Source organism: Perognathus longimembris, chromosome 7 (genome assembly GCF_023159225.1).
Source record: "Perognathus longimembris pacificus isolate PPM17 chromosome 7, ASM2315922v1, whole genome shotgun sequence".
Lineage (NCBI taxonomy): Eukaryota > Metazoa > Chordata > Mammalia > Rodentia > Heteromyidae > Perognathus > Perognathus longimembris.
In genome coordinates, this window is record NC_063167.1 from 14,585,912 (window position 1) to 14,607,920 (window position 22,009).

The following is a 22,009-nucleotide window of genomic DNA, read 5'->3' on the forward strand; positions in this document are numbered from 1 at the left end:
TGTTTTAGCCCGCTCAAGCTTGCTTAGTGGTAATGGGAAAACATGGTCACAATTGTTAAAATAAAGTTGGTACTAGGTCAGCCTGACCACAATATTCTGCTTCTGTAAACGGCTTGCTCTACCCCCTGCATTAACCCCCTGCATCAGTGCTACGTGACCACCTGTTGTCAATTCCTGATACCGAGGCCAATTCCCAATATCAAAGCCAAAATAGATAACGGAAAGGGTAGATGGCCAATAGAAATAGGACATTACTTGCTTGCTAAATGCCATCCAATCAAGTATCTGCCAAGTTGGAAATACCCTGCCCCTGTTTTAATCACAGTAAAAACCCTGCCTATCTGAGGGTCGGAACTCTCAATCCAGATCTGCTGTGTTGGTGATGGTTGGGAGTCCAAGCTCGAGCTTGCAATAAAGACTCTCATGCGTTTGCATCGGTATCGGTTCCTTGGTGGTCTTTGGGGACCGGAAATCTGGCATAACAGTGGGGCTTGAACTCTGGGCCTGGGTGCTGTCCCTGAGCTCTTTAGCTCAAGGCTAGCACTCTACCACTTGGAGCCACAGCGCCACTTCTGGTTTTCTGGTGATTTATTGGAGATAAGAGTCTCACGACTTTCTTGCTTGGGCTGGCTTTAAACTGCGACCCTCAGATCTCAGCTTCCTGAGTAGCTCGGATAACAGTTGTGAGCCACTGGTGCCCCGCCCTAGTATATTCTTGATAACATTCCAAGACACTGCTGACTCGGCACAGGATGCGCTGTGATTCATCCCAGCAGCTCCCTCTACTGGTCGATGTGTAAACTGCATCTACCTCTGCTGTTAATAATATACTACCATGGCCACCACTATCTTAGGTCTTTACACATATGCTTATTGTGGGTCTACAGTTCATCCACACTAGAAGCAGAGTTTCTGGATTAAGGGATTCTGCATATTCAATGCTAATAGAACTGGGTGGGTTTCAGGGAGATGTTTATCCAGCAAGGAGAACCTAGGGTAAGGCCACCAGCCAGCTTGACCTACTAACATCTGCTGTGTGACCCTGAGTAAATCACTCTCCCTTTCTGGTCTTCTGTTGCCATTAAGCTAGGGAAGTGCTCTCCTGCTCTCGGAAGGTTACATTCAGTGGCAGGGGAGACTGGTGGTGAAGGGGCGAGAACTCACCCTCAGGTGGGTGTCAGAGATGGAATCCGGGGTGACTGGCTTCCATTCCTCAGAGCCTTCCTCCTGGACACTGATGTGGTAGCCTGTGACTGGTCCAGCGCCCGTGTACAGCGGGGGCTCCCACTGCAGCATCAGGGAGGTGGCCTGCACCTCCGACACCCGCGCGTCGTATGGGGGGCCTGGGCGGGGTGAGACACGGGGCGGAGACGTGCGGTTGGGGCCAGGCAGCAGCCGGCCAGCTAGGTGCACATGCGGGCAGTGAGCCTCGTGGGCAGTCAGCAAGCTGGCCAGTCACTGTCAGCGAGTCACCTTCCAGCCTTGAAATGCCTCCGCGGGGCACAGTGGCAGGCCTGGCCTTGGCTTCCTAACAAAGCTTAGCCCAAGGCCTCAGCAGGGTTAATGATTCAAGATGTGCTCGGCTTGACCACCTGGTTCTCTGGCCTTTCCCATTCCCACCCTAGGCAGTGCTTGTCATTTCAGAGGGGCCTGGAGAGCACGGCCCCAGGGCTCAGGGCCCATTGTCCTGGCTCATGGCAAAACATGAGTTCTCAACCTCCGTGTTCATGTCATCTTACCTGAAGTTCCCAGGCCTGTGAGGCAAGTGCTTACCACTTGAGCCATGCCTCAGTCCTGAGAGTTCTTGTAAGATAGTGATGTTGTATGCCTAGGTACAGGCACGGTGGCTCACACCTGTAATCCCAGATACTCAGGAGGCAGAGGTATGAGGATCATAATTCAAGGCTGGCTAGACTAAAGCTGGATCCCCTAGCTTGTGTATGTGTGTGTGTGTATGTGTGTGTGTGCATGCGTGCACACGCTCATGTATGCTGGCGGTGGGGTTGAACTCAGGGCCTTGTGGTTCTTGCTTTGGGTTTTTCACTCAAGGCTGGTGCTCTACTCCTTAAGCGCCTCCACTCCCAGCTTTCTGCTGGTTACTTGGAGATAAGAGTCTAGTGGGATTTGTCTGTGCAGGCTGGCATTGAATCCTCAGGTCCCATCCTCCTGAGTTAGTTAGGGAGACAGGTGTGAGCTGCTAGTGTTAGGCTTAGAGACCCTATCTTAAAAACAAACCACAATAAGAACAAAATGACTGTGTGGCTCAAGTGGCAGAGTGCTTGTCTAGGAGGTGTGAGGCCCTGAATTCAGACTCCAAGTAGTAGCAGTCTCCTTCCCCACCCACATTTTGTTGTTGTTGTTAGTCTTGGGGCTTGGATTGTGGGCCCGGGTGCTGTCCCTGATCTCTTCAGCTCCAGGCTAGCACTCTACCACTTGAGCCACAGCACCACTTCTGGTTTTCTGGAGGTTCATTGGAGATAAGAGTCTCATGGACTTTCCTGCCCAGGCTGGCTTTGAACCGTGATCCTCAGATCTCAGCCTCCTGGGTAGCAGTTTGTAAGGGTTGTGATCTCCTATTGCCATTCTTGCTCAAGGTGTTGTGCAGAAAACAGGTCGTGCTCCTGGGGTTGACGAGGAGCTCTCTCATGAGAAGGAGAACGGGGTTGTGGGTCCCGAGTGCGAGGAGGCCAGCTTCCCTGTGCATGCGGGACCGAGGGGACTCCTAGGACATGGGACTCTGAGTAGCAAAATGGGCAAGCCGGGATGTGTTGGTCACCCTGGCAGTGTGGCCTTGGGGTTCACCATGGGTCTCTGCCTAGAATCAGACCTGAGATTGTGTGTCAAGTTGGGGGACAGTCAGTACTGGGGCTCAGGTGACGGCGGGGTCTCTGCACTTCGGGGACTACAGCTCTCTCGCTCTGTGTGTGTGTGTGTGTGTGTGTGTGTGTGTGTGTGAAGGTCCAGGTGAAAGGCCAACAGAGAAAGCCTGAGCACACGGGGGCATGGCGGCATGCATCCTTTGGGTTCCGGGTGGGGAGTCAGGTTCTGAGCGCCAGCCCTTCCGGGCTCTCACCTGGCTGGGGCATCGTCCATTCCTTGCACTCAAAGAGGCTGCTGGGCGCAGACAGTTCACCAACACCCGCCCAGTTGACTGCCCGGGCACGGAACTCATAGAAGTGGCCTTCCTGAAGGTTGCTGATCTGGAGGGGCAGAGAGATAAACTGTGAGGGGGGTTCAGACCTGGTGGCTCATGCCAATCACCCTGGCTACTCAGGAGGCTGAGATCTGAGGATTGAAGTTCGAAGCCAGCCTGGGCAAACAAATCCCAAGAGACTCTTATCTCCAATTAACCAGCAAAAAGCCAGAAGCTGGAGCTGTGGCTCAAGTGGTAGAGTGCTCAAGCCTTGAGCACAAAAGCTCAGGGCCAGCGTCCAGGCCCTGAATTCAAGCCCCTGGACTGGCATTAAAATAAATAAATAAATAAATAAATAAAAGAAAGGCAGGTGGTGAAGGCCCTGGGGCTGGGGAAGGAAGAGGGGGAGACCCCCAGTAGAAGGGGTTTAAGCAGTGCTGTTCCTGGTAGGAACTTAAGGCCTCCCTCAGGCCCAGGGCCTCCAGCGGTGCCTGCGGCCTCCCCTCGCACAGAGCAATGGAGCCTCACCTTGCAGACTCGGCTGGGGATGGGCTGCTGGCTGACCGGGCACCAGGGCAGCTCCTCGGAGTCATGCTGGTCCAGGAAGTAGCCCAGGATCTTGCCACCTCCACGGCGCCTGGGGGGCTTCCACCCGATGACCATTTCGTTCTTCCCGCAGTGCAGGAGTGCAAAGTCGCGTGGGGCCGATGGGGTGGCTGTGGAGGAAAGAAGGTGAGACAGCCACGCCTCTAGGTGGCGCTACTGAACAGCAGGCTTGAAGGCAGTGGCAGACAGAACAGAACGCGTGCCCATTCTGATCCCAGGTGGGGCCTGGCCTGAGCCAGCGGCATCGATCTGCCTCTCTGGAGGGCACGGGACCTTGTCACAGGCCCCAGGACATTGTCACTGCCTCCCCAGAGAAAAAGATAGGACAACTCCAGTTCCCCTCATTGGGCTCTGGCCCCATGGACACTGCCATTGGAGCCTCTAATGATGTGGCCTCTCCGCTCAGGCTCTCACCCAGCCTGGGCTGCCCTTGAGCTTGTCTGGTGGACTTGCCGGGACTCACCTAGAGCCTGCTTGACCCTGAGGGCCCCAGTGGGGGCTGAGCTCTCGCCCACCCCAGCCTCGCTGACCGACCGGATGCAAAACTCATAATCCTTCCCTGTGTTCAGCCCTGGAACCGTGAACCTGAAAGAGAGGGACGTGCATCCATCAGGGATGACCAAACAGCTGAGACTTCCTGAACCTTCTAGAACAACCTTGTGGGCTAAGTAGTCTCCAGCACAGTAGGATTCAAGGCTTTGGGGCCAGTTCTTCCCCTAAAACACACCCCACCCCCCTCCCCCCAGCAAAGCCTGAAACAGCAGACCCAGAATGTCCTGCAGACCGGAAGGAAGGCCTGCTCCCCCGGACACCTCCGGCAACATTCAAGTGCCCAAGAGGTGCCAGTCAGAGGCCAAGGCGGTCAACCCCTGACCCAGGATGACACTGGACAGCTCCAGGGCTTTGAAAAGGAACATGTGATTGCCATTACCTGCATAGATGCAGTCCTTTTAAAGACCCCTGAAAGAATTGTCATACAAACAGACAAGGACTCTATGGCTTAGAGGAAATAGTTTTCCCACACCTTTTGTCTTCCTTCCTTCCTTCCTTCCTTCCTTCCTTCCTTCCTTCCTTCCTTCCTTCCTTCCTCCTTTCCTCCCTACCTCCCTCCTTCCCTCCCTCCCTCCCTTCCTCCCTCCCTCTCTCCCTCCTTTCTTCCTTTCCTCCCTCCCTTCCCCTCTTTCTCTTTTTCTTTCTTCCTTTCTCTATGCTGGGGATCAAACCCAGGTACGTGCTCCACAAGTGCTCTACCACTTGTGCCACGTGTCTAGTTCTTTTATTCTTCTTTTGTTTGTGAGTTAGGTCTCTCTAGTTTCCGTCCAAGCTAGCCTGAACTTGTAATCCTCCTGCCTCAGCCTCTTGAGTAGCTGAGATTACAGGCATGTGCCACCACATCTGGTAGCATTGTCTTCCTCACCCTGTACTTTCTTGGTAAAAATCTCAATTATACATCTCTCTCTCTCTCTCTCTTTCTCTCTCTCTCCCTCCCTTTCCTTATCTGCATTGTCCAGTGGCAAGTCTTGCTCCTGCCAGGGGCTCCTGCCAGCGGGCAGCCCCCTCTCTCCCCAAACAAGTGTCCCCTAGTGTTCTCCAGAGCAGAAACCACCTTGCGCCTTCACTTCCTAGCGCTGGGGCTTTGGGCAAGCTACTTGAACTCTGTGCTGTTTAGGACAAATCCAGGAGGGTTTGCAGTGAAGCTAGAGGGTGTGTGTGTGTGTGTGTGTGTGTGTGTGTGTGTGTGTGTGTGTGTGTGTGTGTGTGTTGCAGCCTGCAACCTGAAGCCTGGGCTTCATATCACAGTGGCCCCTCCCTTGAGGACGAGGGGCACCCGGGCACAGGATGGGGTGAGTTGGACTTACTTGGTGTCCTGCACGGGTTTGTTGTTCACTGTGTGCCACTCCGATGAGCCTGCCTCCCGGGAGTAAATGTAATAACCGAGGAGCTCCGAGCCCCCCTGCACGGGCTCCCAGGCCAAACACACAGATGTTTGTGTGTCCCGGAAAGCTTGAACGTGAGCCGGAGGAGGGAGAGTAGCTGAAAAAATAGGAACGGGGCAGAGACAGAGAGGATGTCCCGTTAGTGTGGGGAGAGGCAGGGCGGAGTCCCGCAGCTGTCAGCGGCACTGCCTGCATCCCAGCCCTGCCTGTGGGCTTTGGGTTTGCCTGAGCCCAGAAGCACATGGTGACTCCTGTCCTAGAGGTTCTCTCCTCACCTCTGAGAGGCCCTGCTTCCTCATGCCAGCACCGAAACCCTTGCCCATTCATTGGTATAATCTCTCTGTCTCTCTCTATCTTCATATAAGATAGCTTTCCTCAGTCCTTATTTTTTTTCCCTACAGAGAATATGTGAGCATCCCAATCTTCTGCCTTGACTGATGGAATTTCTTTTCTGATGGAATTTTCTTTTTAATCTAATTAATTAATTGTCAAAGTGATGTACAGAGGGGTTAGACTTTCATATGTAAAGCAGTGAGTACTTTTTTAAAAAAAATCAAACTTGTTACCTCCTCCCTCTTTTCTTCCCCTACCTTCCCCCATCCCCCCAGTCCTTATTTTTAATTTAAAAAAAAAACTTGAGTTTTTTCATTGAAATTTCTTTCTTCATTTCTTTGTTTATTTGTTTTGTTTTTGTTGCCAGTCTTGGAGCATGGACTCAGGGCCTGAGCACTGTCCCTGGCTTCTTTTTGCTTAAGGCTAGCACTCTACCTCTTGAGCCACAGCTCCACTTCCAGCTTTTTTCTATATATGTGGTGCTGAGGAATTGAACCTAGGGCTTCATGTACATGAGGCAAGCACTCTACCGCTAGGCCATATTCCCAGCCCCTCTTTCTTCATTTCTTGGCTCCCTTAGATTAAGATTCTTGAGTTGGGGCTGCCATGATTTCTTGGATGGATGGACCATGGATTGTTGGAGGGATGGATGGTGTTTGGATGGATGTGTGGATAATGGGTAGTTGGTCGGATGGATGCGTGGATAATGGGTAGTTGGGCGGATGGATGCCTGGCTGGAAGGAGGGATGGGCTTTGGATGGATAGGTGATGGATGAGTGGGTGGGTGGATAATGTATAGCCAGAAGGATGGATGATGGATGGTTGATTGGGTGGGTGGATAGCAGGTGTCATGATCTTTCTAGTTATCTCTTTGCTTATCAAGGTCCTTATGCAACCTTCGGAGACCCTTGTCTTCCCTTTGCCCCAGAGATGGGATTTCTCCAATCTTCTTTCTCCCAACCCACTCCATTTTTCTCTTCTCTGATTCCGGAAGGTCCTGCCTAACTTGTGCCATCAACTTGCACCTCTCTGCAGGTGTTACCTGTAGTCTGCCCTCTCTCCCCCAAATTCCAGAACCTTCCTTTCTTTTCCCTGGGGACACCTCTTTTGTGTTCTAGTGGGGTGTCAGAGTTGATAAGGAAAGGGCAGAATGAAGCATCTGTCCAACATAAACACAGTATCCACCAAAGCCAGCTCTGAGCCAGACACTGTGCTGGCTCAAGCACATGAACTGAGGCAGGGGCTTGATGTCTTGAGCTCAGGAGGGCCCTGTTGCTGATACTAGACCCTGGGTTTGAGGATCACAGTGGCAAGTACAAATGTCTGGAGGAGAGAGGCTTCTCCCTTGGGGCAAGAGCTTGAGAGGAGGGGACCTATGGCAAATAGTGGCCCAAAGAAACTGAAGTGACGGGTTTCAGATTTCATGACTGGGGGGGATGTTCCCAAGACATTTACAAGTCGAAGGCAAAGCTCTAGTGATAGCATGAACATACTTCCCAAAAGGCGCGTTGATATGTGTGGAGTCCGAAACAGGACGCCAGGAGTTCATTGTGACCCCAGCAGGAGGAATCATGGGAGCTGCTCAGTGACCTTTAGAAATGAAGGTCCGTAGGCACTCTCAGCTCCTGGGCTGGACCCAGGCTGTGTCACCTGTGAATTGTTGATCTGGGAAAAATGTCCATACATCCCTGAGCTCAATCTCCAGAGAGATATTACTATTGGAATTTTTTTGGTGCCAGTTCTGGAGCTTGAACTCAGGGTCTTGGCCCTGTCCTTGACTTTGGTGCTCAAGGCTGGTGCTCTACCACGTGAGCCACAGCTCCATTTCTGGCTTTTTTTTTTTTTTTTGGGTGGGGAGAGGGTAGTTAAATTGGAGATAAGAGTCTCATGGACTTTCCTTTCCGGGCTGGCTTTGAACAACCATCCTCAGATCTCAGCCTTCTGAGCAATTAGGATTACAGGCCTGAGTCACCGGCATCCAGCTAAGAAATATGATTTCTGATGGCATATGTTGTGTTGCTTTTTAGCTTCGTGATTGATGGAAGGAATCAAGGTAAGGAAGAGGACTTGCTCCCTCCCCAACAACCTGGCAGGACAACCTGGCCCAGGCTGCTTCCTGCCCCCAACTCTGCATCTTTGGGTACCTGGCCTGCCCCTCAGGGAGATGGGTTCGCTGGGCTCTGAAGGGTCGCTCATGCCATACTGGTTCATGGTCCGCACTCTGAAGACATAGGACTTCCCTTTCTCCAGGTCCAGAAGGGCGAACCGGGGTGATGTCACAGGGTGTTCTGTTCTGATGGCTTCCCAGGTGCCACTACCTATGACCGACTGCAAGAGGGACTGGCTTTAGTTCCCCATTGTGGGATGGAAGAAACTAAGGGCTCAGAGAAGTTAGGAAACTGGCTTGGGATCACGTAGCAGAAGCCAGGATTTGAACTTTTCCTGTGTGTGTGTATGTGTGTGTGTGTATGTGTGTGTGTGTGCGCGCGCGCGCGCGTCAGTCCTGAGGCTTGAACTCAGGATATTGTGCTCTTACTAGGATGGCACGCTATCACTTGAGCCACAGCTCCACTTCTGGCTTCTCGACGGTTAATTTGGAGTCTCATGAGCTGTTTTGGCTGGCTTCAAACTGTGGTCCTCAGATTTCAGTCTCCTGGGTACTAGGGTCACAGGTGTAAGTCCCCAGTGCCCAGCACGACCCAGTGTTAACGTGAACTCACACTTTCTTCTACTCTGCCCTTGCCACCTGTCCTGGAGCCATTGCACAGCCCCTCCCCCCATCACCGCTGCCCCTTTGAGAACTTCCTAGTGCTGGACGTGTCCTGTGATCCCCATCAGCCCAGCCCCGAGCCCCTGTGTGACGTGACGCCCTCGCCTCGGGCAGGGGGGAACCCCACAGCAGTGCCGTTACCACACCTCTGCATTCTGTGCACTTTCTGCAGAGACTCAGGAGCTGCCACCAGGATGGGACAAGATTTGGGCCGCGGGTGTGGTTCTCAGGCTGGAGGTCACCACCAAAGGCCCCTCTGGGTGGGGGCCACTGCTCAGGCCCTTCCAGGAATGATCATGTCTTTTCCGGAGCCCCCCAGGGGGGCTTTTCAGCACTCTGTACTTCCCACCCTCTGGGTCCCAGGAACGCCTATTTCTCAAGCTCCCCCAGGGTCTTGGGGATCTAGTACCTTCTCTAGGGAGTATGTCAGTGGGGCTTTGCCCCGGGGCCTCGGCTCCTCCCAGCTCAGAACCGCATAGGCCTCCCGGATGTCACTGGCGTGGACATTGGTTGGGGGTGAGGGGATGGTCACAGCATCTAGAACCAGGGAAGAGGTGGGTGGGTGGGTCCTCAGAGACCCCGGATCTCACCCCTGCATTCCACAGAGGAGAGAACTGGGGCTGGGGTGAGGTGGGGTGAGGGACTTATCCCAGGGTATGCAGCAAGGCCTGGCAGAGCTGGACCAGAGCTCTGCCCCCTGGGTGCTCAGCTTAAGATCTTCCCTATAGGCCTCCTTCTCTACAAACCCCACATTCAGGCGGCCACTGTGACCCCAGCACCAACGGTGACCCCAGCACTGGGGCCCTCACCTCCCCAGACCCAGAGCACGGACCGCTCTCTGCTTGTCTGCCTGTGTTCTCCAAGGGGTCGGTGTGGAAGGGATGAGTTTGGTCACACATACCTTCAAAGTCGTCAGTGTTGATTGTGATCTTGCTGCCCATGTCAAAGGGGATTTCTGGGGGAAGACGGGGGGGCCCAGGGGGTTCAGTGTCCTGCCGACCTCGCCCTGGCTCCACCTCCTTGCCATGTGGCCCCCGGGCCTAGCTTTCTGGGAAGTACAAAGTGGGGCTCCGCTGCTCTCAAGTTCTGACAGAGGCTCCGGGTAGATGAGGACAGAGAGGAGGAACAACGTCCCTGTGTATGATGGAGCTGGGGGCCGACCCTGCAGGTGAGCCCTGAAAATACTGTGTTCCCACAGTCCTCCGTGAGGTCTTAGTGGTCTCCTCCATCAGGCTAGGGGGTCCTAGGACAGGGTTGTGTCTCCTCCATCAGGCTAGGCCTTCCTGGGGCTGGGCTGTGTTTCCTGTCTCCTTAGAGCTTCCTAAGGGTTGGGGTATGTGTCCCCCCCTGAGATGAGGGGCAGCCACCTGTCTTCTGTGTGAAGCAGTTCTGAGCATGCCCGGACTGCTGTCCTAGCCTGTCTCTTCAAGGACTCTGTTCTCACCTATTGTCCCCTGGAGGGCGTCAGGGGCACGCATGACCACCGCTTCCGAGGCCTTGGAGGGGAGGCTGCTGCCGGCCCGGCTGACTGCTCTCACGCGGAATCGATAGCGCTGTCCTTCCACAAGGCCTTGGATTGGGCACCGACAGGTTCCCCCCGGGGCTTCATGGCAGGACACCCACTCCTCAGAGTCACCCTGGCACCTGTGAGAGACAGGCCCCCAGCTTTCAGCCCTGCCCATGCTTCATGCCTTCCCAGTTTGGGCTCTATAGGGGCCATTGCCTGTCCAGCTAATTAAAGACTGCCAATTAAAAGGCCGTCCTGTCTCATGGAGAAGGGTGGATGGGGAAGCGTGGCCATGCAGATCAGAACAGCCAGCGCCTCGTGTGGAACTTGCGGGGGTCACAGAGCCCAGGCATGGCCCCCTTCCTCTTTCCCGTGGCCTCCCCTCGAGTCCCCAGAGCTACGGAGAGTTCTGCTCCGGGGGTTCTGCCACCCCAGAGCCTGACTCACAGCTCGATGGTGTAGCTGGTGATGGGGCTGCCTCTAGAGTCGCTGGGCGGGGTCCAGGTCAGCAGGAGGCAGTCTCTGTTCACATCCAGGCACTGGACATTGAGTGGGGAGCCTGGGGCTCCCGGCTTCTCAGCTGCAGCATCTGCAACCCAGAAGTGGGTGGGAGGATACGCCTCAGCCTAGGGCTGTTGGGGAACCTGGCTCCCCCACCCCCAATTCTGCCCCATATTCTCCCCCTTCCCAGTCCTCTTGGAGGGGGAGGGGCTCAACTTGATCTTGCACACCAGGGCCTGATTCATGGCCTTGCATCCACCTCCCAAATAGCAGAGGCTTGGGGATTCTATTTATTTTTGGCCCCATTTTAGACCAAGCACCCAGAGAGTAATAATCTCTGAGCCCCAGAGAAATCTCCACCTTGTAGATGCGGAACCTGAGCGATGTGTTCAAAGTCACCCAGCTTAGTGAAGCCACCGAACCAGGGTTAGAACACAGATGGGTTCAAAGGCCAAGAGGCAGAATTCACCCAATGACCAGAGTCCTTCAGCCCCGACAGGTGGCCTTCCATCCCCTATCCTCACCTAGACTGCCTCTTGGGTCATGTCATTTTGGGGGACTTGCCAATAGGGTGTTATGGGGGTGCTTAGAGAGGCTCTCCCCCCCTTCTCATATGATAGCTGAGGCCTGAGATCCTGAGCGTGTGAGGCCCTACAGAAAGTCCAGGGCAGAGTCCTGCCCCCCGCCCCCCATCCCCGCCTCGGTCCCCTGGCCCTCTCACCTCTCACAAACACATAGGTGCTCTGTTCCTGGGGTCCGAGGGGTGTGGCTACTCGTACCCTGTAGAACCCCTCATCCTCCTTGTAGGCCCACGTCACCTTCAGGGATGCCTGGCGGTCTGTGTAGAGGATCTGACGAAGAGTGGAGGACCCCAGAAGCTGGCCTGTGGAGAGAAGGGGGTTCCGTGTGGCTTGTGGGGGATCCTGGCCTCATCTGGAGTTCTGGCCAGGCAGAGAGACGGCTGCTGTGGCTGCCACCAGGGGCTCAGCTTGGGCCCAGACTGGCGGGGCGGGGGTGGGGGGGACTTCCTGCGAAAACTCTCCTGGGAGAAAGCTGGAGGAAGGGACAGGCCTGGAGAAGGGGGAGGGTCTGAAGGAGGGAGAGAGGGTTTGGGGAAATGGTTGGCAAGGTGAGAAACTGGGGGTTCATTGAGGAAGACTGAGGGGGCCCTGTGTGAGGTCTGAGGGCTCATTGTAGACCAGGGGTTCAGTGAGGACACTTGGGGTTCAGAGGGAGGGAGGGAGGAACTTAGTGAAGGAAGTGGGTCTTGTTGGGGACGGGTGGGGGCGGGGGGAGGTTCAGTAAGGGGCTGGAATCTTGTTGAGAGAGTCAGGGGTCTCAGCGAGGGCTGGCTGAGGAGTCCCCTGGGGTGGGGCACTGGGAGGGGATGAGGACTGGACCCTGTCCTGTGCCACCCCAGGGCTGTCCTTTCTTTCTCTCCCACCCGCATGCTCCTCCTCCTGTCAGCACTTAATTCTGGACGATCTACAGGTCTGGGGAGGCATCTCAGCCTGGTCCTTGCAGCTGTTTCTGGGATTCTGCTGACCTCCCGCACTTTGGCCGGCCCCCAGCAGGTGCAGCCGCCCGCTGCTCAGAGCCTGGGTGGGGTGGGGAGGCGGGAGCAGCCGACTCCTTGTCTTTTGGCTGCAGGCCTGGTCACGGATGGGGCAGGGACCAGCCATCCTTTTTCCTTGGCAGGGCCACCTCTTCCTGCCTTCACTGTGTGTCCTGTGCCAGCCCTTTCCTGGGACATCCCTTGAGTCCTCTGGGCAGCTCTTTATCTTTTCCTTCCACTTACTGACTCAAAGAAGCTCCTACATTAGCCACAGGGCCTGCTTGGCCATGTGCACTGTCCTGTCTTCTAACCTGGGCCTCTGGTTCAACGCCATCATCACTCACTTCAGAGAGGCCACAGCTGCCTGGGCAGACCCTCCCCTGGTGGTGACCACAGTTGTGCTGGGAGCCACCCACCTCCTCCAGGGTAGATTCCAGGGACTGCAGCCATGCCTGTCCTGTCCTGAGTCCACTGCTTGGCGCCCTGGGGCTGCTGACCCCCTTGGGCTGGGCCCCATCATCTTTCTTGGGGATGGAAGGGGGCTCTGGTCCCTCCCTGGCTTGGAGTTGAGCTATAAAGCGGGGTGCTTCTGAAGGTGGGGGGCAAGGCCTGCATCCTCACCATCTCGGAGCCACTGAATGCTCGTCTCGGCATCTAATACATCCTCAGAGAGTGAACAGGACAGGCAGAAGGGCTCCTTTTCTTGGGCAAAGACGGGTTTCAGCACCGACGTGAATTCCACCATGGGGCCAAGCATGGATCCTAGGGTGGGGGCAGGCATTTGGGGTTGAAGTTTGAGACTCCAGCCTGGGCCTCCCCAGAAGCCTCCCTATCTTCTAGGGCAGGATTAACAATTCCCAAAGGGGTGTTTGGGTAAGGGAAGGGGACCCAGATCCTGGGAGGGTGGGGGAAGAGCTCATCCCGGTGCAAACCAAGTAAGCCCCAAATGGGGACTGCTCCAAGGTCAAGTCCATTGCCCCTTTGTCTTTAGCCCAGTTGTTCCAAGGACACTGAGCAGCTGGGGAAGCTCAGGCATCAGTCAGCAGGTCAGCAGCTCATAAGTGATGTCCCTAAGTGGGCAGCGCCTCGTGGCTCCCTTCTGCAAAGGACTCTGGGAGGCCAGAGCTGCCTGTTCAGGATCCAGGAGCTCTCCTCCTGCTGGGGCCCATTCCTCCCCTGCCCACTTACTTTTAAAGATCTCTGAATCGAAGCCTGCCTCCTTCCCCAGGTAAGCTGAAAATCCAAAGCAAATGGAGTTAGTGAAGACTCAGAGCTGGCCCTCCTACTAGATTTGGGGCCACAGAGCCTTGGGTGGGGGTTAAGTTCTGGTCTGGCCATGGCACCTGTTGTAGCTCTCTCTGTATGTCTGGGTTATGAATGAATGAACTCCAATGAACAAAGCCCTCAGCCAGAGCCCGAGAGATAGTAGGTGCTCTAGCTCACCACCAGGATCACGTACTATTTTCACAGCCCAGTCAGAGACTCCGGGATTGCTGGTGGGATCTCCCACCGAAGCTGTCTATAAGAGCTCACAGGTGACATGGACAGGGCCCTCAGGCACAGGGAAGAGCAGCTGCCACACAGAGTCCTTACCTTACGCTGCAGTGCCATAAGCAACCTCGCCTACTGATGGGGAAACTGAGGCAGAGTCACCCAGCTAACCCAGGCAGCCTGAACCAGGAATGGCTCCTGCTGAGCAAGGTCCTGAGGGGTCTGGAGGCAACCCTGGGCGGCACCCCTGGGCCGCTGGGAGAATCAGCATTGGAACCCAGAGCTTCACCCAGCCCTCTGGTTGCCATGGAGATGAGACTGGAGGAGGGGATGGGAGGGTCACTGCTTGGATGCTGGGAACAGGGGGTCGGCTAGAGGGAGGGTGGTCAGCTGGTTCGTGGATCACTGACTGTGATGGTGGGAAAGATCAAGATGGAGGGAGGGAAGGATGGCTGGACAGAGAGACGCGGGGCCTGGCGTCTGACCTTGGGCTTGGCTCTAGCACAGGGCTCTGGGGCAGCTCAAATTTTGACACTAAGAGCTTGGCCGGGCTGTGGGGACAGCTGCCTCCCAAGAGCTATTTAGGGAACAGAGCAGAGAGTTTAACAAGGGCCATGGGAGGTGGGGAGGGTGGGGCTGGACTCCAGCCAGAGCAGAGAGAGTGGGGGGGATCTTACTCTCGAGGGGCACCTGAGGAGAGGGTACAACATTCTTCCTTCCCAGTCCTGGCCATGGAGATGTGTATGGGGAGTTATCTTCTTCCAGGGCCTGCTACGCACCAAGCTTTGTCTTTATCTCATTTAATTAGCACCTGAGGGCTATAGCAGGCTCACCACCTGTACAGGTGAGGAACCTACAGCTCAGAAAGGTGGGATGGCCTGCTTGGGCTCATACAGCGAGCTGGAGCAGAGCCAGGATGGGAACGCAGGCCTGGCCTACGGCTGCATCTCTGCCTGCTGTTGGCTGCAATTTCAGATGCCCACGGGGAAACTTCGAGGAGTACCATACACACCAGAAGCCCAGAGGGCAGTGGAGAAGCCCAGGAGCTGGGAACACCTGGCCTTTGTCCCTGGGGTCCTTTCAGCAGGGTTGGCAGGGCCAGGCCTCCCTCTCGGAGGCCCTTGGCTGGAGGCAGAGCCACATCGGAGGGGTAGAACCAGCATGTTCATGGAGACCAACCCCAGGGGCACCTTGGATGGTGTCTAGGTTGTGGCCTGCACAGAGGTGCCCACTGGGAGGGTAGTGGGGGGTGCATCCCCTCAGAGGATCAAATTTATTCACCCCAGTTCACCCAAATGTGTGCACACCACCCACACCTGTCATGCCTCTGCAGACAGAGCCGTGTTCAAATCCAGCTTGGGGTGGAATGACACATAGCGATTGCTTAGGAAAGGCTGGTCCCCTTCCTGCTTGTTTCTGACTCCATCTTTGGGCAGTGGTTCCTGCCTCCCATGCTAGCCTGAGGGAGGAGACTCTTACTTGCTCCAAAGGCTTCCAGAGAAGCAAGAGTTTCTATGGCCGTCCTGGTTCCTTATCTCAGCCCAAACCCCTGAGCTGGGTCCTCCCTGAAGCCTGAGCACAGACTTACGCCCTCACCTGCCTGTCATGGGTTAGCCGTGGCCAGGTACACTTACTGCGGACCAGGACTTTGGCGAAGGAGGAGGCCTGGCCGTAGGCATTCTTCACCTTCACGGTGTAGGTGGCCGAGTCCTCCACGGTGCATCTGGAAAGGACAGAGGGAGTTGTCCTCCCAAGGTGCTGTACGGCGTGAGAAACCCAGGTGCCCCCTGTGGGGGGCGGGGATGGCTGGGTAGAAAGGAAGCTTCCTGGTACAAGGGGGAGACCCTGGGTGCTAGTCCTGAAAAACCCTGCATCTTTAGAGAACCCTGCCTCAATGTCCTCTGGGCGGGGGGGGGGGGGGCGGCGAAATGGAGGATATAACAGCAGCCTAAACCAGCTTGGCAGGGGGAGTGCTTTGAGAATGGCACATGGCACATGGCATTGTTACTATGGATGCTAGAGGACTCACCCAGAGTCACACAGCAACTAGAATTTAATCCAGCTTCAAGGTGACAAGCCCTCTCCTGCCTTATTGACAGCTGGTGTCAGAATTCATCTTCCCCCCGCGGCAACCCCCCCCCCCCCCCACGGCCTTCCTCCTCTTTCTCCTCCTCACACGCAGACTTGCCAGGCCATGCTGCTAGTCTGTGCCAGAACCAGAGCTCATGGGCGGGTGCTCTCAGTCTCAGGCCTGAGTCTCCCCACAGCCTGGCCACCCTGTTAGGTGCCTAGCAAGAGTTCTGGCCAGCACCCTTCCAGGCCATCTTGATGATAAACCGTGTAGGTGGTAAGAGATGCCCATTTGGCTAGCCGGTCATGTGGGGGGCTGGGGGAGGGGTCCCTCTTATGCCTGGGCCATCCTCCCCTCCCTCTCCAGGCTCCCAGGCCCTGCTTGCCTTCCCTGACTGAGCTGCCCACGGCACCTCCCTGAGCAAGCCTCATGTGCTAGGCTGTTGATGTCCACCTGAGTGCTAGAAAAATCCAGACGCAGCACTGGCTCAACTCCCCACTAGCTGTGCAAGACCCAGCCACTTCACTTAATGTTTGATTAATCAAACAGTGGTAGTGGTACTGGGGATTGAACTCAGGGCCCTGTGCATAAGAGGCAGGCACACTGCCACTGAGCTACAGCCCCGGTCCCAAACTTGTTTCTAACATAGGGCATCCACTCAGCACCACGTCCATCCCTTCCTCTGCCCTCATCTCCATGGCGACCACAGGGGTCTGTGCACAAGGACGTGGGCTTCTTTCTGGCTTAACGCACCTGGCACAGGGCTTGGCCCCAGGGAGGAACAAGGGGGAAGGACGTGCTGTTTGAAGCCTCCAATCCCAGTCAAGACACTCAAGAAAGAATGAACTCTCCCTCCACCAGCTTCCCTTGTTTGTGTCCACGCGTGTACATATCTCGGTGTGCATATGTATGTGGCTCTTCTTTTTCCCAGCATGCCTTTGCTCAGCATTCTGTCCTTCCTGCTAGCTTTAGTGCCATGTACTTCAAGGCATTGTGTGTGTGTGTGTGTGTGTGTGTGTGTGTGTGTGTGTGTGTGTGTGTGTATGTGTAACACCAGTTCCTGGGTCCCACTCAGATACTCTTAAGGGAACAGCATGGAGGAAGGGCGGAAGGATTCAGGGTCCTGCTCTGGCCTGGGGGTGCCAGCCTGGGGGACATGGTTCCCTTCTGCTTCCCAGCCTCACCTCCTAATCTCCAGTGTCAGTAGCCCATAGTTGTTGATGATCCGGAACTTTCCAGGGGGGAAGAGTCGAGGGTCTATCCGCACATCATTCTTGTACCTGTGGAGACAGACGGCTGTGGCGGGCAGCAGGTGAGCAGGAAGGGTGCTGAGTCTCAAGTCTGGGTTCCAGCCTCAGTTTCCCGTCTTGTCCCCAGGCTTGAGGCCACTCGGCACTGTCCCCAGCAAGCAGGGAGGGTGTCATCGGGCTGCTAGGCTGACTTGATTTGCATGTTGCTCCTGTCCAAAGGCGGGCTGGGACCCCACCCTGCATCTCAGGGACCACTGAATAGAGCCTCAGGAAGTGACTTTGTGAATGTGTCTCTGTGCCCCAGTGCTTATGGTTGAGGCTGGAGAGCAGGGTGCACCTCCCATTGCCAATAGAGGGCGCCCCAGCCCCAGGGTGCTTCCATCCTTGGCTCTTGCTCCTCTGTGCTCTGTTTGTCTCCATGGTTACCAAACAAGGCCACACCCACGCAGCCCCCAGGCTGGGCATTCTTTGGAAAGGGGCCCCTCTGGGTTGCCTGTGGTGAGGGCAGTGCCTAAAATGGGCACCCCATCTCTCCAGCTCACCTAGGTCTGGGGAAGGGTAGGGGTTGGTCCCTCACCCCACACCTGTCAGAAACATTCCAGACACCTCAGGCTGGCCTGGGTGGTCATGGTTTTGCCTTCTTTCCAAGATGCAGCAGCTGGACAAGGCCTGGATCTCGTGTTGAGCCCCCAGCCCCATCCTGCCCAGTCTCTGGGCCTCACCTCTTGTCTGGGGTCAACCCATATGTGGGCTGGGAAGTCCTGAGTGCATCCCGTAATAGAACATTCAAGAAGACAACTGGAGTGGCTGGGAAGGGGTGGAGCCCAGCCCAGAGAGGACCCATAAAAAACACAGGAGGGAGGTTTTAAGATTATTTATCTAAATCAACTCTCACCCCCTAGCATATATTTTTGTTGTTTGATTATTAATTTATTTTTGTGTCAGTCCTAGGACTTGAACTTAATTTATTTTTGTGTTAGTCCTAGGGCCTGGGCGCTGTCCCTGAGCATTTTTTTTTTTTTTTTTTTTTTTTGTTCAAGGCTAGCACTCGTCAGTTTATTGGAGACTTGGAGTCTTATGGAGTTTCCTGCCCAGGCTGGCTTTGAACCAAAATCCTCAGATCTCAGTTTTCCGATTAGCTAGGATTATAGGCATGAGCCACCAGTGCCTGGTGATGTTTGATTTTTTAAGAGTGCTTGGCTGGGAGAGAGATTCTAATAGGTGTCAGTTAGATTTGTGGCCATTTATGTGTCTACATAGTGATTGTCCCCTAGTGTGGCCTGTGGCTGGCCGGAGCCTCAGCAGACTGGGATTTCTCGCAGTCCAGTTTCCCAGGGGCTCCCCCAGGCATGCCCTGGAAACCTCACCTTGCTTCTGACCCTGGGCCAGGCAGGGGAGCTGCCGCCTCCTCCCCTCCAGCTGGGCCCCAACTCTGAGCATCCCTCCGGTCCCTCTTGGGGTCTCCGATCCCCAGTGACCCAGCTGAGCACCTGCTGTTTGCCTGGCTGCAGTGAGGTCTGTGTGCAGAGAGGAGTGTATCCAGTGCGTGCTCCGTAGTTGTTACGTGAGCAGACTTGGCTTGGGAAGCTGGGCTCTTCCTCTGGACCTAGCGCTTCGCCTCTACGGGACCTGGACAGGACATCTGGAGTCTGAACCCAGAACCATGCCTGGCTCTGCCACCGGTGCTGGGTGGTGGTAGGCAGCCAGTCCCAAGCTGGGGGACATGTCGCCACCTGAGTCACTGGGGTTGGAGGGGTCTGGCCTTGGCTTCTCCCCCGCCCCACCCCCCTTCAGGAATGCTTGGTTCCATTAATGTGACCCTGTCAGCAGGGGTGAAAACCAGTTCCATGATTGATTTAGACACGGGCCTCTGTGCCAGGGCTAGCTGGGCTTGGCTGCAGGGATGGACAGCTGAGCCTCTGACCCCCACTTAGCTCAGGCTCATGTTGGAAGCGATCCTCCCACCAGGCCACTTACATGTAGGAGGAACTGCTTTGGTCCCCATGGAAACCCAGAGCCCCGCGTGGTGCCAGGTGCACTTCCGTGAACAAACACCAGCCTCAGTCACTTTCCGCTGGCTCATGGGGCCAGTGAGGAGCTATGGGCTTGGAGGCGGGAGCCCTGGGTTTAAATCTTGGCTCCCATGGGCTGGGTGACCTTAGACAAATCATACGACCTCCTTGAGCCTTGGTAGTCCCACCTGTGAAATGGGGCCCGGAAGCTCATGAGGGGGAAGTGATCCATTCCAAGAGGCCGCTTTCCCCTCTGTGCTCTCCTGCACTTGCTTTCCCGTGCCTGTCAAGACCGTGAATGGGCTGTGCACCATCAAGATCTGGCTCTAAGAAGCCTCCTGGGTCCTCCACTTCCTCCCCACACCTCCTCTTTCCTCTGCAATATATGACTGTGAACGCATTTCCCTATGCTCCTGCTTCTCCTTGGCCTTAGCGTTCCCGGAGGCTGAGAACCTGTCTGCTTCATTCCTGTGTCTCTAGTGCCTCCTGCATCAGGGCCTAGGCTGGTGACACTCGTAGTAAATATTCCTTCCTCAGGGAGCCAGGCAATGGGCCTTAAGCCCAGGGGAGATGGGCAAACACTAGTTCTACTGTGAGGAGAATGGTATCCCTCAGGGTGTGGCCACACCCCCCTTTCTCCCACACCTGTTCAGGGGAGCCCCCCAGCGAAGGCAAGGAGAGTCTAGGGCTCTGCTGCAGCCATGCTGCTGGAGAATCCCTCCTACTTGCTTGTCCGCCCTTCTCCCTCCTACTTTTCCTCCCTCCCTTGTTCCCCTCCCCTTTCTCTCTCCCTTCCTTTTCCCTCCCTCCCTCCCTTTCTCTCTTCTTTCTTCCCTCCCTCCCCACAATCTCTTCTCTCTCTCCCTCTCCCTCCCTTTTTGCCTCCTTCCCCCTCCCTCTCCTCTCCCCTCCCTTCCCTTTCCCCCCTCTTTCTTTTGCCTTGGGGCTTGAACTCTGGGCCTGGGCGCTGTCTCTGAACTCTTTTGTTCAAGGCTAGCACTCTACCACTTTGAGCCATGGCACCACTTCCTGTTTCTCTCCTGCTATTTGAGACAGAGCCTCATTCTGTAGCTCAGGCTGGCCTTAACCATTCAGTCCCCTTGCCTCAGCCTCTCCGGTGTTGGGATTATAGGCATGGACCTCTATACCTGGTTCTTTCCTGGCACGTTTGAAGTTCTGAGAACCTGTCATTTTGAAGTTAAATCTGCATCACATGCAATCTGAATAGAAGGTTTTAGACTCATTCTACAGAATAGGAAACTGACCCAGGACCAGAAAGTTTAGACTTATGCCTGAGACCATTGGTTGAGTTAGTGGAAAGCACTCTAGGCCTAAGACACAGGCTCTGGCTGCCTGCCCTAGCCCCTTCTCCCAGTGGGGTTCCCTGCTCCCCACCTCCATTCCTATCCGTGGGCCCCTGTCTTGCCTCTACCAGAGTCCTCTGACCCCAGAGAGGCCCAGCTCATAAAGGATGCTTCTCCTGTAGCTGCATGGTGGCTTTACAGGGGCTGGCTCTCCTGTGGCTCTGTCTTCCAGCCCCAGGCTGGCGGGGAGGTGGCTAAGGCTCCCCAGCAGCAGTTGCTCTATTGGGGGGTGGGCAGTTTTGGGTCTCTGGGGCTGTGGCTTTGTTGGGCTATAAGGAGTTCAGGGGTGGAGCCCGAGAGGCCCGGCCTGGACCCTGCCTCCCAGTGAGCGCCTTACCAGGTGGCCTGGGGTGGCGGCGAGCCCTGCACGGTGCAGGTCAGCAGGACTGTGGTGTGCTCCCACACGGCGTGCGAGCGCAGCGGGATCCAGAACCAGGGGCCCCGGCCAGCACACAGCTCGATCAGCTCCTTGGCCTCCCGGACCTTCTCCTCTGTCTGGAGGCAGGAATGGCCTATGAGCTAGGGCCACCTCTCCCCGCCTGGGCTCCAACGCCCAGACTCGGGAGTCAGCCTCCTGTGGGCCTGTTCTCACTGGCTGAGGGGCAGTGTGGCCAAGCGGTCAGGGCTCGGCTCCAGACCAGCTGGCCTGCGGGTCAAAGGCCAGCTCAGCTACTTACTAGCTAACTGTGGGATCAGAGGAGGGCCTCTGTGTTCTTACCTGGAAAATAGGGATGGTGGTAGTGCTTGCTTCACCCCCGTAGAGTTGAGGTGAGAATTAATGATCATTATTGAGAAATGTGGGGAAGACTTATTGAAACACTCAGGAAAGTGGGTGGGGGGCGTGGCTCGAGATCTTTCTACCTTACCTGAGAGCTGTGGCAATCACTCTGAGTGAGAGGGGAAGTTAAGGCCTAGGATCAGCGAGTCACCTGGCCCAGGGCACACAGCCAGAAAGGGTCGGGGTGATGGGATTCACATGCAGAGCCCGGGTCCTTTTCTGGATGCCCCCTGGAGGAGGAGACCTGGGGGACCCCCACCCCCCGTTCTCCGCCCGCCCTCTCACCCGCCTCCGCAGTGCCTTCCAGTCCCGGCTATGGCGCAGCAGCCGCTGGGTCCGCAGGCAGCCAACCTCCGTCCTCTCCAGGTCGTTGCCGAAGCCCACCCGCTTCTGTCCACGCTCCTCTAGCTCCACGGCTTCCCGCCTCAGCTGGGCTTCCCTGCCACCGCAGAGCCACGGGGATTCCCATGCAGCCTGGGAGGCCCGGCCCCTTCCGTCCCCTTCCGTCCCCTTCCGTCCCCATGCCCAGCCGCGCAGTGGCGCTTGGCATTTCTCGTGTAAGATCTGAGGCTTGAACTCAGGGCCTGTCCCTGAGCTTTTCCTGTACAAGATTGGCACTCTACCATTTGAGCCACAGCTCCTTTTGTTGGTCAATTGAAGATAAGTCTCACAAACTTTCCTACCCCGGGCTGGCTTTCAAC

The 22,009-nt window shown here is 55.9% G+C and overlaps 1 protein-coding gene across 1 annotated transcript in view; it reads right to left on the reverse strand.

Moving 5' to 3' along the window:
* The window catches only part of Myom3 (myomesin 3), a 46,349-nt gene that overhangs the window by 19,296 nt on the left and 5,044 nt on the right, over window positions 1–22,009 (reverse strand). Inside the window, exons 4-20 of the mRNA XM_048349849.1 lie at window positions 21,594–21,747; window positions 20,868–21,025; window positions 17,089–17,184; window positions 15,468–15,556; window positions 13,531–13,575; window positions 12,964–13,104; window positions 11,509–11,670; window positions 10,734–10,875; window positions 10,224–10,423; window positions 9,681–9,734; window positions 9,189–9,316; window positions 8,154–8,337; window positions 5,599–5,773; window positions 4,203–4,324; window positions 3,662–3,849; window positions 3,074–3,200; window positions 1,165–1,343 (exon numbers count right to left, since the gene is read on the reverse strand). Coding sequence (XP_048205806.1) covers window positions 1,165–1,343; window positions 3,074–3,200; window positions 3,662–3,849; window positions 4,203–4,324; window positions 5,599–5,773; window positions 8,154–8,337; window positions 9,189–9,316; window positions 9,681–9,734; window positions 10,224–10,423; window positions 10,734–10,875; window positions 11,509–11,670; window positions 12,964–13,104; window positions 13,531–13,575; window positions 15,468–15,556; window positions 17,089–17,184; window positions 20,868–21,025; window positions 21,594–21,747 — 2,344 coding nt within the window. The remainder of the gene's footprint in view (window positions 1–1,164; window positions 1,344–3,073; window positions 3,201–3,661; window positions 3,850–4,202; window positions 4,325–5,598; window positions 5,774–8,153; window positions 8,338–9,188; window positions 9,317–9,680; window positions 9,735–10,223; window positions 10,424–10,733; window positions 10,876–11,508; window positions 11,671–12,963; window positions 13,105–13,530; window positions 13,576–15,467; window positions 15,557–17,088; window positions 17,185–20,867; window positions 21,026–21,593; window positions 21,748–22,009) is intronic.